Source organism: Leuciscus leuciscus (genome assembly GCF_965113295.1).
Source record: "Leuciscus leuciscus genome assembly, chromosome: 7".
NCBI lineage: Eukaryota > Metazoa > Chordata > Actinopteri > Cypriniformes > Leuciscidae > Leuciscus > Leuciscus leuciscus.
The window spans coordinates 25,443,806-25,461,343 of NC_138731.1; the positions used below are offsets into that span (position 1 = coordinate 25,443,806).

At 36.1% G+C, this 17,538-nt stretch overlaps 1 protein-coding gene across 18 annotated transcripts in view; it reads right to left on the reverse strand.

Moving 5' to 3' along the window:
* The window catches only part of neb (nebulin), a gene marked incomplete at its 3' end in the record, with an annotated part of 60,741 nt that extends 44,349 nt beyond the window's left edge, over nucleotides 1–16,392 (reverse strand). For 17 of the 18 annotated variants that reach the window (XM_082175551.1, XM_082175552.1, XM_082175550.1 and 14 more), the window contains exons 1-32: nucleotides 16,256–16,392; nucleotides 15,448–15,560; nucleotides 15,134–15,202; nucleotides 11,836–11,895; nucleotides 10,794–10,910; nucleotides 10,168–10,275; nucleotides 9,845–9,949; nucleotides 8,777–8,881; nucleotides 8,567–8,671; nucleotides 8,293–8,397; nucleotides 7,860–7,964; nucleotides 7,582–7,689; nucleotides 6,110–6,226; nucleotides 5,574–5,675; nucleotides 5,387–5,494; nucleotides 5,183–5,287; nucleotides 5,001–5,099; nucleotides 4,417–4,521; nucleotides 4,177–4,284; nucleotides 3,985–4,098; nucleotides 3,691–3,888; nucleotides 2,956–3,063; nucleotides 2,763–2,861; nucleotides 2,571–2,675; nucleotides 2,365–2,472; nucleotides 1,949–2,260; nucleotides 1,612–1,818; nucleotides 1,419–1,523; nucleotides 1,204–1,311; nucleotides 773–1,084; nucleotides 463–669; nucleotides 264–368 (exon numbers count right to left, since the gene is read on the reverse strand). In XM_082175551.1, the coding sequence (XP_082031677.1) occupies nucleotides 264–368; nucleotides 463–669; nucleotides 773–1,084; nucleotides 1,204–1,311; nucleotides 1,419–1,523; nucleotides 1,612–1,818; nucleotides 1,949–2,260; nucleotides 2,365–2,472; nucleotides 2,571–2,675; nucleotides 2,763–2,861; nucleotides 2,956–3,063; nucleotides 3,691–3,888; nucleotides 3,985–4,098; nucleotides 4,177–4,284; nucleotides 4,417–4,521; nucleotides 5,001–5,099; nucleotides 5,183–5,287; nucleotides 5,387–5,494; nucleotides 5,574–5,675; nucleotides 6,110–6,226; nucleotides 7,582–7,689; nucleotides 7,860–7,964; nucleotides 8,293–8,397; nucleotides 8,567–8,671; nucleotides 8,777–8,881; nucleotides 9,845–9,949; nucleotides 10,168–10,275; nucleotides 10,794–10,910; nucleotides 11,836–11,895; nucleotides 15,134–15,181 (3,798 nt within the window). In that variant the 5' untranslated portion in view covers nucleotides 15,182–15,202; nucleotides 15,448–15,560; nucleotides 16,256–16,392. The remainder of the gene's footprint in view (nucleotides 1–263; nucleotides 369–462; nucleotides 670–772; nucleotides 1,085–1,203; nucleotides 1,312–1,418; nucleotides 1,524–1,611; nucleotides 1,819–1,948; nucleotides 2,261–2,364; nucleotides 2,473–2,570; nucleotides 2,676–2,762; nucleotides 2,862–2,955; nucleotides 3,064–3,690; nucleotides 3,889–3,984; nucleotides 4,099–4,176; nucleotides 4,285–4,416; nucleotides 4,522–5,000; nucleotides 5,100–5,182; nucleotides 5,288–5,386; nucleotides 5,495–5,573; nucleotides 5,676–6,109; nucleotides 6,227–7,581; nucleotides 7,690–7,859; nucleotides 7,965–8,292; nucleotides 8,398–8,566; nucleotides 8,672–8,776; nucleotides 8,882–9,844; nucleotides 9,950–10,167; nucleotides 10,276–10,793; nucleotides 10,911–11,835; nucleotides 11,896–15,133; nucleotides 15,203–15,447; nucleotides 15,561–16,255) is intronic. The other variant, XM_082175555.1, reaches the window with a different exon arrangement.
* Between the last annotated feature and the right edge of the window lie 1,146 nt (nucleotides 16,393–17,538).

Below are 17,538 nucleotides of genomic sequence, written 5' to 3' on the forward strand. Positions count from 1 at the left end.
TCTACATACACAATTTAACATTAAGAGATGTATATGTTAACATTAGGTAATGCATTAAGACCTAAAATAAGTCAAGATTAATAAATGCTGTAAAAAAATATTTTTCATTTTTATTTCATAATATCTAATATTAACACATAGAACCCTACAGAAAAGCGTTTCTCTTTTATTCAATTTAGATTGTATTTTTCCATTACAAGTAAACACTTTGTACATACACAGAACATACAAACATTTTGTCATTTGCAGTTCACTTCATTCACCTCACTCATAGTCTGGGCATTGTATTTGGCCTGGAGGAACTCTGGGGCATCAGCTGGTAGATTGTAGGTGTGCATGAATTTCTCTCCAGAGGCTTTATAGGCCGTCTAAAATGCAATAAAAATAAAACAAGAACTTGTGAGTCGGTTCTATAGCATCATTGTGGTTAGCATTCAGAATAGATTATTGAAGTACTCTTACTTTATTTTGTAGTTTTGTGTTGCTCATGGCCAAAACCATGTTCATCTGGTCTGTTAGACTGGAAAATTTCAATGCGCTGGGGTGAATTCTGTATGACTTCTCATCAAGGGCTTTGTTGGCAGCCTTAGCCCTCTCAACATCTATAGAACCTATGGGAACCCAGCCTGCTCCTTTGAATATGTTGTTGAAGTCTGATTTGTACAAATTCTGAAGAGATAAAAAGGGATCTGTTAATTATTTCGTCAAAACATAAGTAATCATTCCATGTTTACAATAGAAGTACCACATATCCTTTTTCAATTGTTCTTACATCACTCTGGATCTCCATCATGTTGCGAGCCAGTCCAATGTGCATGGCATCTGGAAGGAGGACATAGTTGTGATGGTGCTGCTTGTATCCTGCATTTGTCTGAACCTTGGAGGCATGTTTGGCCTGCACAACACTCAACATGTCTACGGGGGTGTGGTACTTCAGCTTGGATTTGTGGTAATCCTTTTTGTAGTTCCTCTCACTCTGTATCTTAGCCACCTCCATGTAATGCACCAGCAAGGGGTCGTCCTGGAGGCTACGGAAGCCAACATGGTGGCCTCTTGCTTTCTCATATGCCAGCTTATACTTGTACTATAATGGCAGAAACATGGATTGATCAGAAAAGATTCCAACACATCAAGGATTTTTGCAAACATACAGTATAAGAGCAAGTGTAAGAGCAAGAGGACAATGGCTGATGGGATACTTACATTGCTAACAATATTTCTGCCGGCTTTGGCAGCCACAATCGAAATAGCATCTGGTTTGAGATCATAGCCCTTTTTATACATTTCCTCAAGGCCAGCTTTGTAGAGTTTCTGAAAATACATAGAAAAGGCAATGAAATATACTGCAATGGTGTTTTTTGCTTTGATTATGAATGAGAATATTTTGAATAAATGCAAGTCAGTCTTGTGAATCATACCTGGCTCATGTTCAATGAATTGGCCTTGGCCAAGACAATTTCAGGACTGTCAGGCATCACATGAACCTTAAGCTTGTCCTGTTCCCAGGCAGCATGGTAGGATTTCTGTAAACAAAAGCATTTAAATGTTCATGGATTGACCATTAATCTTTCACCAGTCAAACCAATGAAAATAAACAGGATCTAGGCTTGCCTTGTCCATGATCTTATTGTTGGCGGTAGCCAATGTGAGATCCATAGAGTCCATAAGTTTTTGGAACTTGTAGTTGGAGGGGTGAGTGCGGTACTTGTGGTCACTCAAGATCTTTCCTCCAATCTTTGCAGTCTCTACTCCCAATGAACCAATGGGCACCCATCCCATACCCTTCACTGTGTAATTGTACTCACTCTTGTACTCAACCTGGGAGACAACAAACAAAATGTTCAATCTTTTGTTAATCCAATTGTACTTCAATCGTAATAAAAATCACACAAGTTATGATCTACCCCCTCCAGGTGGGAGGCATGGGTTTTAAAAATTATGGACTTACATCACTGGAGCTGACGTTCATGGAGCGAGCTAACGCCAGGTTCATGGCATCAGGCAGCAGGGTGTAATTATGGAAATTCTGCTTGTATCCTGCATATGTCTGAACCTTGGAGGCATGTTTGGCCTGCACAACACTTAACATGTCCACTGGGGTGTGGTACTTCAGCTTGGATTTGTGGTAATCCTTTTTGTAGTTCCTCTCACTCTGTATCTTAGCCACCTCCATGTAATGCACCAGCAAGGGGTCGTCCTGGAGGCTGCGGAAGCCAACATGATGGCCTCTGTCCTTCATATACTGCTTCTTATACTGAACCTGAAAGGCATCATCATAAATAAACAGTATATTTAGCATTATTCGGTTCCACACTGCACTTTTCCATTCATCACTCTCCTCTATGAAAGGGGCACATCACTTACATCACTAGCAGCATGTCTGGCTGCCTTCGCAGCTTTTACAGGTATGGCGTCAGGCTTCAGATCATACCCCTTTGCAATAGTCTTCAGCCATTCATGCTTATAGCATTTCTGAAAAAGCAGATACACAATAGATAAACAGAGTCCTCACCTTTGCAAAAAAAGAACATGCCAAATATCATAAAACACATTAGGGCATTTTCACTTACATCGCTTATGTTGTAGGCATTACACCTGGCCTGAATGAACTGTGGGACATCAGGAGGCAGGGAGTATTTCTGATGGACTTTATCTAGACCTTTCTTATAGTGGAGCTATAGTGAGGAAAATATTCACAATTTCACATAAACGTGCTGGTTTGGCATTATTCAGAATAACATTTGTTGGTTGTTTTCCCTTACATCACTTCTTATTATCTGGTTGGCTTTAGCCTGCAGCTGGAGAGGGTGGTCATCTATAGCAGTAAAAGGTACAGTGTCTGGATTCTGCCTGTAGTTTTTCTAAGTAAGAGAAATATATAAATATTACATGATTGATGACAACATAAATCCAATATAGATTAAGAAAACTTTGCCTCTTTCTGAAGTGCCATACCTCACTTAAGATCTGCCCAGATTTTTTGCACTTCTCAACTTCCAAGGAGCCGTAAGGGACCCAAGGCGTTCCTTTGACATAGTTATCGTAGTCTGACTTGTATTCATTCTGTCGTTACAAATGATGAGAAAAATAAATATCACAAGTTTCACAAAGTATCATAAGTATCACAAAAAATACTAGTTAATGATCAAAAACATAACAAAAAAAAAACTTGTTAGATGATAAAAATGACTCCAAGTGGCTTCGAAATAGAAACAGTCTGTACATTAAAGACCTCATCAAGTTAAAATTGTGATTTGTGATTTTAATAAATGTCTTTTGGAATAGATGCTCCTAAAAATGATCGTTTAGCAGATATATGAATGCAAAATTTCTCTTTCAAGATCAACATAGACAAAAAATACACTAAAATATATTGATAACTCAACAGTCTAAAATTTTGTATACTCAAATATTTTAGAACAACAACATCCCCTCACAGGGGATTGCTAAATGCATAAATGTAAATGTAATGTAAGACTTCTGACAAGATAAGCATGGTTTGCATGGTTAACAGCAGTGATATTTGGCTATTGGCTATTTCTTCTACTTCTCTTTTTTTTAAAGACAAGCCTTTCGAAGTCCCACCTCAACTTTATGTTTTAACCGGAAATCTTTAAGGAAATAAATGAAAACTGCACTTGTCAACACTAAACCTGTGTGTAAGTGTTTAAGAGCTGCAGCGATCCTTACATTACTCTGAATAGCATTTGCCTTCTTTGCCGTGTCCAGTGATATGCTGTCATAAGGGAGGAGGTAACGGTTTGAGATCTTCTTATAGCCAGTCATGCTGGCAATTGCCTGAGATTTCTTAGCAAGAGTCACAAGCATCATGTCCAGTGGAGCATGGTACTTGGTCTTCATCTTCTCATAGTCTTTCTTGTACTCACGCTGTATTTCAGAGGATCAAAAATGGACTGTTAGTACATAAAAATAGCTTTAGGATTGTGTACATAAGTTATCAGTAATGTGCTAGTTGAACCGTACCTCACTTTGGATCTTAGCAACATGTACTGAGTGCATGATCTTGGGGTCATCATTGATGCTGAGAGCCCCGACCATCTGTCCTCTGTTCTTCTCATATTCCTTCTTGTATTTCACCTAACATTAAAGACCATACCAGTGTCACAATGGCCTGAAATCTGTCAGGAAAACAACCCAAATATACCATTTACTTACATCACTAGCGATGTTAGTGTGAGCACGGGCTGCAAGGATTGAAATTGCATCTCCTTTCACCTCAAATTTCTTTGCTTTTGTTTTTTCCCATTCAAACTTGTAACACGTCTGTGAACATGAAATAGAAAACCATTCCAGTGAATACAAAATAGTGTATTATGGTCAGGCTTCAGTTCAATCTAATGCTATGAACTTAGGAACAGCAATTCATCAATTAAAAGGCAGATTGAATGAACTTACATCACTAAGGTTATACGCATTAACTCTAGATTGAATGAAGAAAGGGTAATCAGGAGGGAGGTAACACTTAAACTTCTCCTTCTCATACTTTTGCTTGTAGTTGAGCTGTAGAAAAGAAAAAAAGATAAAAGTGTTAATGATATATTATTATTAACATATACATATTTATATATATATATATAGCTGATTAATATTATTATCTTATATTATTATTATTTTGGTACATATTTCCCTAGTAACTACAATGTTTCCATAGTGCTCTATGGTTGTGGTGTTCATAGGAGCAGGATGAGCTCCATAAACACCACTACATGGCCCCTCGGTCTCCAAGGGATTGGTTTTAGTTGTTTGTTAGGCTTTGACTGCCTGCGACTTACACTCGAAATAGCACAAACAACAGTTCTAATAATATGTCTAGGGATTGACTCTATTGTCAGCAGCAATTGACAACTGTGCTCTAATGATGAATGAGGGGGGTTTTCTAGGACAACATTACAATTCAACAAAGTCCATAAATCACCTGGTAAACTTTTCACAGATTTTTTGGTTTTATTCAGTCATAATAATGAAATCTTTTTACGTACATCACTCAACTGGTGGGCGTTGATGGCAGCTTGCAATTGAACAGGTGAGTCTGTCACCTGTGTGAACTTCACCTTGTCTGGATGTTGACGATACATTTTCTGAAAAGAGAAACACGCACAAAAAAACATCACCTAAAGTCAGGTTCTGTATTCAACCCATTAAAGGGAGTTTATGTACTTACATCTTTACATTGATCAAGCTTCTTATTGACTTCATATTCTGGTGTAACAGTTTGAGGGAAGAAACATCTTGTCTTTATGTCCTCGTAATCAGCTTTGTAGTTTTGCTTTTAAATGAGAAAGAAAGCAAATGTGGATACACAAATATATTTTTTTGGTGATCAAGAAGATGAAAATATATGCATTTCCACATTATGGAAACTTACATCATTCTTCATTTCTTCCAGTTTCCGGCAGTGAACTGTAAATATATCTTCATAGCTACCAATATAATGACCCTTCACCTGATTTTCATACTTCTCTTTATAACGTGTCTGAGGAAAGAGAACGATAAAAACTTGAGATGCGAGGAAATATTAAATGTTTGTAGCAAATTATGAAATTATCACTTACATCACTGAACTTCTTTAATACACTATCCATCTTGAATTTGGGAGTGTCGCAGTAATTTATGCTGGATCCCCTTGATTTCTCATAACTAGCTTTATATACTTTCTAGAAAAGACAAAAGAAAGGAATGTCAGAAATTAGCCAACAATTTGAGATAAACATGATGAGAGGAAAATGCTTCAAAATACTCAGATCATACAACGTATGTGCCAAACAGTGGCAACACAGATAAAATCCCATCCAGTTATCAGGTCTAAAATCAGGTGATTTTTTTTAATCAATTGCATGTTTACACTAACTGAATTATAAAGCTATAATCCATGCCATCATTAACTCATTATTAACACTATGACACCAAGCATCAACAAAAAAAGATCGCTTTGGTTTTGTAAATATTTGTATTTCACTAAATAATTTATTTCAGCTGTCTTGTGGTAATATTTAGTATGAGGAACCTTAGTAAAGTCCTCTTAGACCATAAAAATGTCCTGACAAAGCAGACCACTACAGTATAATGATTAAGATATGGATTAACGTACATCACTCAAGATGGTGCCTGCATATCTCAGCTGTCTGAGAAGGGGGTTCTCTGTAGCAGGGAGAACGTTGTAATCGCACACGGCTTTTGTCTTCTCATAGTCCTTCTTATATTTGACCTGTGAAGGTGGAAAAAAATGCATATATTAAATGACAAATGATTCTGAAACTGATGTGAGTCATGGGTTCTTCAAGTGTTTAAAGGACTCAGAAAATTATTTTAAAGACAACACAAAACGTTCACAACAAATCCAGGAACAAAAATTCGACTCTGTATTGAATCTCATACCCGGTTTGTTTTACACAAGGTTCCTACACATTTACAAATTCAAAATTCCTTACTTTTCCAGACTCAAATTTATAAACCTTTCAGTAGATTTTCAGATCAAATGTAAAATAATATGCATTATATTAAATGTATAGTACAATCATCCGTAAATATTTGATCAGGTTATTTTTCATTGGTTTTCTCAAAGTGATATGCACTTACATAATAAGAAACCTTTATAACCTGCATACATTCACCTCTGACACATCAGTTTGATATTGTAAATGTGGTTTGATGTTGCACCATCTCCAAACAGAAAAGTACAGTCTGAATTAAATATTCAGCACAGTCTGAATGAAATGATTATTTGCTCCTTTATTTGTTGCTGGTTTATCTGTCGCACATTCGTTTAGTGAAGTCCAAAAGAAACGTACTTTGCATAATGAAAATGTGTGCCTTGAATTCATTAATTCGGGTTTTACTGTCACTAAACAATCACTAAGATTTTGCCATGAAATCACTCTGCTTGTATGATACATTTATTTTTAGAAATTATTAATTTAATATTTTAGAAAACTGAATAGGGAAAATTGTCTGGAAACACAAATATTTTTTCTTTTTTCCATACTTATCCAGAGCTGGAAATCACTCAAATCAAATTCCATACTTTTGCAAACTGCGTGTATAAAAATACACAGGATCTAATCCTGTTTGTTCTTTCATGTCCTCACTTGTGATGCAGCAATGATAAATTAGTAAGCAGGGATCAAAAGAGATAACCAGATCATCAGTCATGTGAATCTCTGGATTGACTCATGATCTGTTTAAAGAGTCATCACGGGAAGGTTGTTTCCATACAATGAGAAGAGATCTAAAAAAGTATGTCCATTGATATGTACTCTCACTTTTATTTTTAATCAGGAGGCAATGCACGAATACTGGAATGTTCTAAAGCTAGTCTGAAAATACAGTGATAAAAAGTAAAAAACACTACTACTAGTCAAAATGCTATATTCTCTCATTTATAGATAGTGCATCATTTTAAATATTGCTTGTGTACATCATTACATTTCTTTGTTTTAATTTTATAATCTAGGTTTATATAAAATAAATCACCAGGTTTTCATATGGTATCAGACTCCACTATGTGTGAAGAAATAAAAAAGAAAAAGAAAAAAAGAGTGTAAATAAATTCTCAAAACTTACCGAACTTGCAGCTTCGCGAGCCTTTTTATTGGAAGCATACGTTGGTGTGTCTGTTTGCATGAAATAAATTTGGTCTTTCATATCTTCAAATTCAGCCGTATATTTTTTCTGGAAAGAAATCAAAGTGTGACACTCAGTTAAAAATGTGTAACATTTGATCTGAATATTAAGAATGTTTTATATGAATAATATGCATGTTTCACTTTGATAAATATATTTATTTTAACTATTCCATCAGAACATCTGTTTTTGAATAACGCTGAGTTTATGGCACTTACGTCGCTGATGTTGTCCATAACCATTCTAGCAATAGCGATATCAAAGTAAGGGGTTTCACACCATTGGCCCTTGACGTTCTTGTTGTAATCCTCACGATATTTAAGCTGTGAAGAATTTAAGGGTTTTATATTATTTCTCACCTTCGGCGAGCCTATGGCTTACATGCACAATCTATTGTTGCAGGGACAGAAACATTTACATTATACACAATTTCTGCTGTTCACTTTGTAAAATTCAATATAATATAAAACTACAATATAACTACAAATAAAATGTATTGCTTTGGGCTAAACAAAACTTAAATAACTTTGATAGATGGAACTTTGATAGATTGATAGATGGAAACTAAAAAGACCATTTGTGGTAGGACTCGTTTTTAACACTTGAAAATGGGAATTGATTCAGAAGGCACAAAAACCAGGGAAGTCTTACATCACTACGATTGGCAAAGTTTTTCTTTGCCAATTCCATCTCCGGGGAATCAGCCAGAGACGTGTACTTTGCCTTGCGCTCATCATGGCCCTTCTTGTAGACAATCTGTGAAGGTGGAGCACAACAGATTTTTGAGACAAGGTATGCAGTACAAGAGCATTTGTAATAATTTTTTAGGTAAAATAAAATATTTAGTTTAGAGACAAAAAGCTTTTGTTTTTCCATATGACAGTTTAATGATAGTTGATTTTTGAAATTTCACAATTTGACTTACATCACTGAGGTCTTTTTGGGCCTTGGCCACCCTGCGCAGCTCTGGGCTGTCACTGTATGGATAGCACATGGTCTTTTCCTCATCCCACGCCTCAGTGTACAATTTCTGATAGGGATATTAAATCATTGTAGAGGGTGAATCAGCCAATAATGTCAGTATAAATTTTACTTTAGCGCTTATCTAATACTAAGATAGGAATCAGAGATCTACCTTGCTGTAATTTGCTGCATTCTTCACAGCAAGAACCAGCTCAGGGGCGTCAGGAGGGAGCAAGTACCTATCCTTGGTCTCGTCCCATTTCTGCCTGTACAGAACCTGGAGAAGGCGTATATGGAGAACTTATTTTATATGACAATAAACAACACAAGGAAAATAAGCGATACTAGTTTGGTAGTCGTTGGGTAATATTTTGTGTCTTTTCTTCTTATAATCGGAGGGGATTAGTTTTACAAGGGTAGATGGAGTAAAGTAATTTTACCACAGGTCGTCGAATATTAATGGACAATTGGCACGTGATAAGAAATCTAAAACTAGCAGAAGTGGGAGGAGTAACTCGATTTACGCACCGCCGTCACCACGTGCGCAAACACATTAATCTATAGATATAGGCTACATAACAGTCTGATCGAACGATTGATTAATTCAATTAATTAAATTCTGATTGGATTATGTTGTACTTAACCAAAGCTAAAATACCTTCTTTTTAATGCGGAAAACACTTGAGTTTTGCCACAGACTTGTCCCACCGTATAGAACGCAACTGCATGCTTTTTCAAGTGCCTCAATACTTGAAAAACCGCGGGAAACTACTTTTAAACAGGACATGACGGAATATTTACGTACATTTACAGCTGGTATAATGACGGTAGTTGCCGTCATTTTTACTGACATTGTCTGATTACTGAGATGGCACATTGGGATGGGACTAAAATTCCTGAGAAGCTCTGGTAAGTACTTTACCCCACCTCTCCATGTTAAACTAATCCAGTCAGAATAGGGCTTTAGAATGCAATATTGAGGACTGACGACTTGAGTTAAAATAAAACAAAACTCTTTACTGAGCAGTATTGCACATGAATTCAATAATTTCTGCAGTGCACTGAATCACTTAGTTCTTTTCCCTACATTGCTGTCTCTCTAGCAAAGCATTATGGGGATGCATTCTTAAAGCTTAACAGCATAATATCAAGACAGTTTAAACAATTCTGTTATTATTATTCAACTCGATTATTTAACATTAATTAGAATTCACAAGTCTATCTTGACACAAGCACTTACTTTGCTGATGAGCTCAGAGACATGCTTCACGTGGGCAATCTCGCGAGCCTCACCATCATAGAGGCTGGTGGTTTTGGCCTTCAGTCCCTCCATACGGTATTTCACCTGGGTTATCAAAAATATGTATTGTTAGCGAAATTCACAGCATCAGCTAGAATTTTGCATGAAGTAGGCTCTCTGTACATTGTTTATTAGGAGCTTTAGACTAAAGAGGTTTCAAAAAGCATCAGCTATATTAAAAAAATAGCCCACGTGAACATGAATATTTTGCAAACTATATTTTGACAGAATATAGTAATATATGATCCACAAAGGGTACATACCTCACTAAGCTGCTCCTGGGCCTTCTTGATACGAATCATCTCAGGTGTGTCAGCCGAAATGGCATAGGGCTGCCCCTTTGATTTATCATATTCCTCCCTGTATTTATTCTACAAAAGTATACAAAACAATACAGTACTGTGTAAAAGTTTGCTGATTTGGTGATTAAGATTTTTTTTTTTTTTTTATTATTAAAATTGAAAATGCTTAATATTTTTGTGGAAACCATGATATTTTTTACAGAATTCTTTGATGAATCGAATAAAAAAAGAACAGCATTTATTTAAAACAGATTTTCTTTAATGTAAAAGTCTTTTGATCAAAAAGCATCCATGCTGAATAAAATTATTACTTTCTTATAAAAACAAATCTTACTGTCCCAAACTTTTGAACTTCTATCAAATATTTTTAAATACATTTTTATTCTGATGGTTCTCAAACTGTGACCTACCGACATGATGTGGTAACATTAATTTTATGCTAATCTGTTTCTGTTGTCTCCCACAAATAATGTAACTCACAGTTATGAGGCTTTGGGATCGTTAACAGTCTAATTAATTTCAATGAAATAAGAACAAAACATCAGTCAAGGAAACTTGTGGATTAATAGCACAAAATATTTTCTTACATGGCTGTACTGGTCAAGCATCTTCTGGCTGTGTGCCAGGTAAGGAGTCATGAACTTTGAGGTGTCCACCTTCACCTTCTTCCTGACTGACCGTCTGGGAAGTCCACCTGGTGCGGCCTTAAAAAAAAAGAAGAGCAATCAACATTCCAAGATACCAAGACAAATGGTGCTATAAATGAGAAACATCTCTAACATCTTTCACATTTACATTATTTCATCGTTGAAGGCCAAACTGTTTTGGAGAACTTTACATCTCTCTTGGGGGCACAGTTTTGTGGGACCAAAATACCTAATTCCCATTATCATTATAAGCAATCACAAAGCCTGTTTGGTAGGCTACATCTAATTTTGTATGTATGGATTTATTCCAAAAACAGAAAATGGATGGGGTAAAGATAGGGTAATTTAAATTTGACATTTATTTTTTGCAGCACTTGCCTCCCACGTCTTCGGCAAACAATTCGTTAGTTTAATTTACCATGCAAATTAATACTTGGCTTTTTATAGCAAATGAGTGAAAAGGTTAAACAGCATATTTCAAAGACAGGTCAGTAAATTAGTATTGGCTAGATAGTAATTAAGTTAATGTTTATTTAAGAAAACAAGCAGAAAACTACAGAAAATACTCTTTCGGGACAGTCAAACAAAGTGCTTAAAGCATTAGTTACCGCACACTACTACAGCTTTAAAAAATATATAAACTGAAGAAAACATCACATTAACTCACATAAAGAAAGCTCTATTACCACACCCTCACTGTCCACTAGCGCTATTGCATTTGCATGGCTCTGTATCATGGGGGCTATTTTTTGTAAATGTGCTACTCATAGAATTTAATCTGGGCATAATATTACATTTTTACTGACATATGAATTGTTAAACAAGGGAGTTTGTTTAATAATCCACTCTTTAAGTCGGTACCATTTGGATACCATTTTGGATTTCTAACCAATACAAACTAAACTAGTATGTGAAGGAATGGAATAGCCCCCATGGCATGTGGGAGGGACGCAGATCCGTTTCACCTGGGATGATCATTTACCTCAACACCATGAGACATTGAGGTGGACGTGGTGGTGATTGTTGGACCCTCCTCATAGTACTATAAATATAGGAAAAACTCTGGCCTTTCAAAATGACGATCACACACTTCAGGAAAACACTACAATCTAGAAAAGTGTATTTTTCCAGCTCTGGTTCTCTGCACTTTTTCACTCTTTGTATAGGCTATCTAAAGTATTTCTTAAAATCCACATTTTGACCAGAAATACATTTAATGTAGTTGGATCCTCTCTAGGCTTACCGAAGTCTATCATTGTACCAGATATATGTCCTGTTATTCATGTTTACATTAATTAAAAAGTCATCCATTAACCAGTCTTGCATAATTTCAGCATGCTAATAAGATGTCATTTTTACCATATAACAAAATAAGATATAGGAAAAATAATCGGTTTGAGTGATATTTCTTGCCACTATTCACACTTTTCTTTTTCTTAATTTTTTATTTATCAACAAATTACTTAATTTGGTGGGTCTCTAAAGAATCAAAAACATCATTAGACCACTGTGTGTTCAACAAATAGGTTAAGTAATTGACATATTTAAGGTTTTATTTTTGCATAACTTTTTTATAAAGAATAAAAGATGAACATAAAAGTTTAAGCTTAACATGGCAAATTTATGTTTTAAACTATGTACTGTAGATTGCAAAGCAACCGTGCATAAATATTTTTCCAATAACCGTGATAAAATTACATAAAAAAAACAGAGAAAAATGGTCCTGATATTGGCTCTGCAGATGACATAAAAAAATAAATAAAAACAGATGGCCACGAATCAAGAATTAATTCCCATGACTTATTAACTTATGACCATGTAGTACTAATTTGTTCTTTCATTCCCACACTTGAACTAAATTAAAACAAATCAATAACTTGGATTAATAAGTCATGGGAACTAATTCTTGATTCATGGCCTCCTTTATGTTGTTTTACTAAATTCTATTCAATTTGCTGTTAACTGAATCCTCCAGTAATTGTTTAGGGAATAAAAATATACTAATGATACTTTTTTCCCCAGTGGAGCTCTGTCGCTGATTGACAGAGCCGTATGACTGGCCAGAGTGCTAAGAACATTTTAGCTCCCTAATGACCTCACCACTATTATTATTTGCAGCTAACGTTATTGTCATGGTAGTAAATAGAAACAGCGGGTCAGGGAACAAATTCCAAAACAAACACCTACATACATTTGACTCCAAAACTGTCCAGAGAATAAACTATCCCCTACTGGTCTTTAGTCAGATATCATGACAGAACTCTCTGAAACCGTCACTGACAACAACATCACAGGGCCTAAGATCGTGTAAGAAACCTATATGAAACCAGAGCAGGAAAAAAACACTCCAAATTTATGAATTTACAGGAGCTAGAGGCTTCTTTATTTGGACCAGCGGGCAGCAGAAAATTCTTTCAGTATGTAGGTTTTATTAGCCTGTGCATTATATACCATTTTTCTTTATCTTTCACTTAACAGACAAGATATGGGAGATTCAGTGAATTCAATGAATATACTGTGAAGCAAAATCTCTATCTCCAACTCTTACAGGTGTTTTTTTCCACAGGTCCTCCCCCCCCCAAAGCATTTTAACAGCATGACGTTAACAGTAAAAGGAGTGTAATTTACAACACGGCTCGTCTCATTTGCCTCCCTGCGAGTCAGCCGTAGATGTCCACTTCTATATTTGTATCTCTTGAAAGAACAAGTCAGCCAAAGCTCAAGGCTGCTTTTTCCATTAATGGGGAGATAAGCATTATAAAAATAATCCACAAAACTTTTGATATAGATTTTTATTAGTGCCACATTTATTTATAAAACACTATACCTGTAAATAATAAGTTCTGAAAAAATGTCAATATAATTTTATAGACTGTATCTGAAAAATCAATAAAATATAAAAGAACAAAATGTGATTCTCTGCTGTCCCCAGATCCAATAAAAGAAGCCATCTCAATTAACGCTGATACCTTTCAGGTTCTATTCTAAGTGTAAATGAAAGCAGTAGTGAAATCAGAGCGTGTACCGTATATAATTCAAAATATTGTGTTGAGATTTCCATCTGCTCAAAATGCAAGATGATGAATTTCCATTTCTTGCATATGTTAAAGGGGAATCCAAAAGCATTTGTTCTTTCAAATTGTTCAAAAAATAAAGCTCTAACACCTAATCAATGAAAAGTTTGGTTTATGCAATTGTTTGGTAAACCCCTATAAGATATCTACAATAGAAATGGACATGAAAGTATACAAGGTCTACTTTAACTCTATTTCTCTTGGAAATACTGAATTAAAGTATCAACCTTCTGCTTTCACTCTTCCATTGAACACTCAGATAGACAAATTTACATGTACATGTACAGACAGAATATCAATGAATAACATGACAAAAACACACTGAGGTAAACGAAAACTGCTGGAAGCTTCAAGAGGAGCTGTGGTTAAATCTTAAAAATTAGCTCTATTAAAAAAATGACTGGCCGAAATCATATTTAAATAACATATTTCAAATCAGAAACAAAATCTGTCATGAACTGTCCCAATAAATGTTGTTTTAAGTAAATCAGCCAAAATACCTCCAAATATGGTATATGCAAAATGATGCCACTGTGCAACCAATCAATTAAGTTTGAAATAACACGTGATTTTCTGCTCATAATGAAGCTTGCAGGTCGAATTAGCTGCTCTGAACAGAACATAATCCCACTGTTAGTATAAAAGTGAGAGTATTATATCTAACAATGGTTATTTCCATTCAGGCTTCTTTGGTGTGATCAGGAAAACATTACATTAGCATGTTCATTCATAATAAGATCTTATTTTCAGATGATGACAAACTCCTGCAGGGGTCATTTACTATCAAGTAAAGGATGGTTTGCCACGTATGTAATTGATATCTCGTCAAGGTATTAAATTAATTGCATCTATTGAAAAGAAAGCAGAGATACATTTATTACTGGGAATTAAATATGTATTGAATGGAATTTAGTGCACTAGCCTCCAAGGAAGAGGTCATCTGAAATGGGATCCAATGCTAATCATATACGACAAGGCAGCTCATACTGAACTGCTGACGGTGGAGATATCATAGACCACTATTCATAGGGTTCGCCAGTACACCTATGGGACTGAGATCTATGAGGCGTTAATGTGAAAAGCCTATATAAGCTATTCAAGGGGCAAAGTGAAATAATGCAGAGCGGCATTACTGTCACTCTTTTAATGAATGAGGGTAAATAAATGATAAAATATGCATTGCAATGTATTAAATTTGTATCTTACCTCCTCCTCCTCCACAATCTCCTCTTCATACTCTTCTTCTGATGCCATCTTCAAACAGATTTATTGAGTCTACCCAAGCAAATTAAAGACTATCAGACACTAGCAAGTGCTAATCTGTATAGTACATATTTGTAAATATTTACTAACTGCATTAAACTAATTCCTGTCACAGACACTGGGAAATAAAAATTAAGATGGTTTCAAATTCACCAGGACTTGAAGGACACTCTACAAAGAGGAATTAACAACAGGCTAGGAATGATTTGCCAATTTCAGTGTTCAAGTTAAAGAACCAAACTAAAAAGTTGACGTACCTTTACTATAGAAGCTTACAGTAGAATTTCAGCAACCCTACAGTAAAGAAGGTGCTCGCTTTCCATCCACTCGTGTCCCAATATCCTATTCCACTTTATGTATTCCTGCAAACCTAAACAAAGACAAAAATGTGTCAGTTTTCCTCTGACTGAGCTGACACTTTAGCGTGGGTGGATCAACAAAAGCAAAAAATGTATTTTGTGCTGAAATTTTTCTGCAGGCCTTGTTAGTTGAGAGGGTTTGACACCTAAGACCCCCCAAAACGAAGCGCCTCCTAGCTGAAGCCTTGCGACAGCTGCTCTGAATCGCTCCAGCTATTTGTCATGTAAGCCAATGCTGCGGGCTGATTGGCTGGCTTTGTTTAGCTAGTGGAGCTCCAATGCCTTCTGAGGCTACAGGTTAATTTTAGGTCTGACCACTAACTACCCTTTTTTAGGACCCAACTCCCAGAAAATGATATGAAATAATGCTTTTCTATGCTTTTTCATCAGAAAGATTGAGAGGAATGTGGATGGGACTTTAACAAACTCCTGTCCATGAGGTGAGTTGCTTCAAAAAGTCTTCCAAGAAAAACAAAGTCCAGGAATAAGTTCCAGCTTTGAGTAATTGGTTGTTCCTGCAATGGTGGCCAATAGTCAGATGGTTTTTATCAGGCTGTGGTTAAAGGACCAGCATCGCCCTCAGCATCACTTCCATCTACCAACAGGCTGTAGAAGATGGTCAATCCAACAGAGCAGGCCATGCAAAGAGTGCTGGAGAGTAAAATCTGGTGTGCTGTTTGATTTTGTGGTTTTTCCCTTTGCTTACCGGTGACTTTAAAGTTAAAACGTTTCCCAAACTGCCAGAGCCTCCCCAACTCTTCCCTCCTGAGAAACGCCGGGCAAAAGCTCACAGCTGCAACGGCACTTCAGTTATCATGTGCCCCTATCCACCAATCAGTGGGCAGAATTCTCAGGTTTCAAAAGCTAAATATACACTAGCGACCCTTCAGAAAAGTGCACCTGTTCAGCAAATCATCAGCAATACAACTATGAGGAAGAGAAAAGAAAACACTGGAAAATACCTAGTTTCTCTGAATGAGGGAATGTAGGGATGCAACATTCAGAAAGATGTTCTTTGGGGGGGTCTTATCTGTGAAGATGGCTAGAGAAACTTCTTGAGGTCACTGGTTTACATCTGGCTACAGAAATGGGGTCTTATCTGTGAAGATGGCTAGAGAAACTTCTTGAGGTCACTGGTTTACATCCAAGTGTACATGGAACCCATAGGCTGAAATCAAGAGTAAAATAAACTGTTGACTTGTCCACCCAATTACAAACCCATCTAGAGTGACTCAGGAACAGATAAGAATGATTTGATTCTCAGTCTATATTCTATCTATAGGCATTATACTCAATGCATGTAGACTGTCCATTATACAGCTAGTATAATGATGATCTAAGGATGAGTCATTATTAAATAGCTTTTTAGAAAGTGCCCTACAACATCTCCCAAGCACTTCTGAGCAGACAGACAGCTGCTGTCTCACCCGAATCTAATCCTGATGAATACCTTACAGTATTAAACTATTCAGGGTCACTCAAAAATACAGCGGACACTATTTTTAAAGCACCCTGAGTGACAGTAAAGGGGTGATGTTTAGGCACAGAGGTATGTTTCCTTAAACCCATTATATCATTGAGTGGAATAGTTTGAACAATACTTTGCTGATACACCTCAAGACACAAGATATACAACAATTTTATCACGATGTGCTCCAGCCATTTCCACTCTAAAGTCCTACAGTTCTCCACATCTCCATGGTGGGGCAGCATGACTGAGCTGAACCTGAATGACAGAGGCAGCTGTGACTGTGTCAGCTCAGTGTTTCCCTCTGTCCTCTATTTCAGAACACCAAACAGTGATGGAACACTATAAATAAAGAAGTATAAAAACAGAACAATAAAATATTTGCCAAGGCAACAATTGTCATTTTCATTTATTTTAACTTGATATACTAAAATAACTCAAATTAAAATAAATGATTAAAATAAATATTTAAAAAATAAATAAACACACATCAAACCTTAAAATTAAAACTTAAAATATAA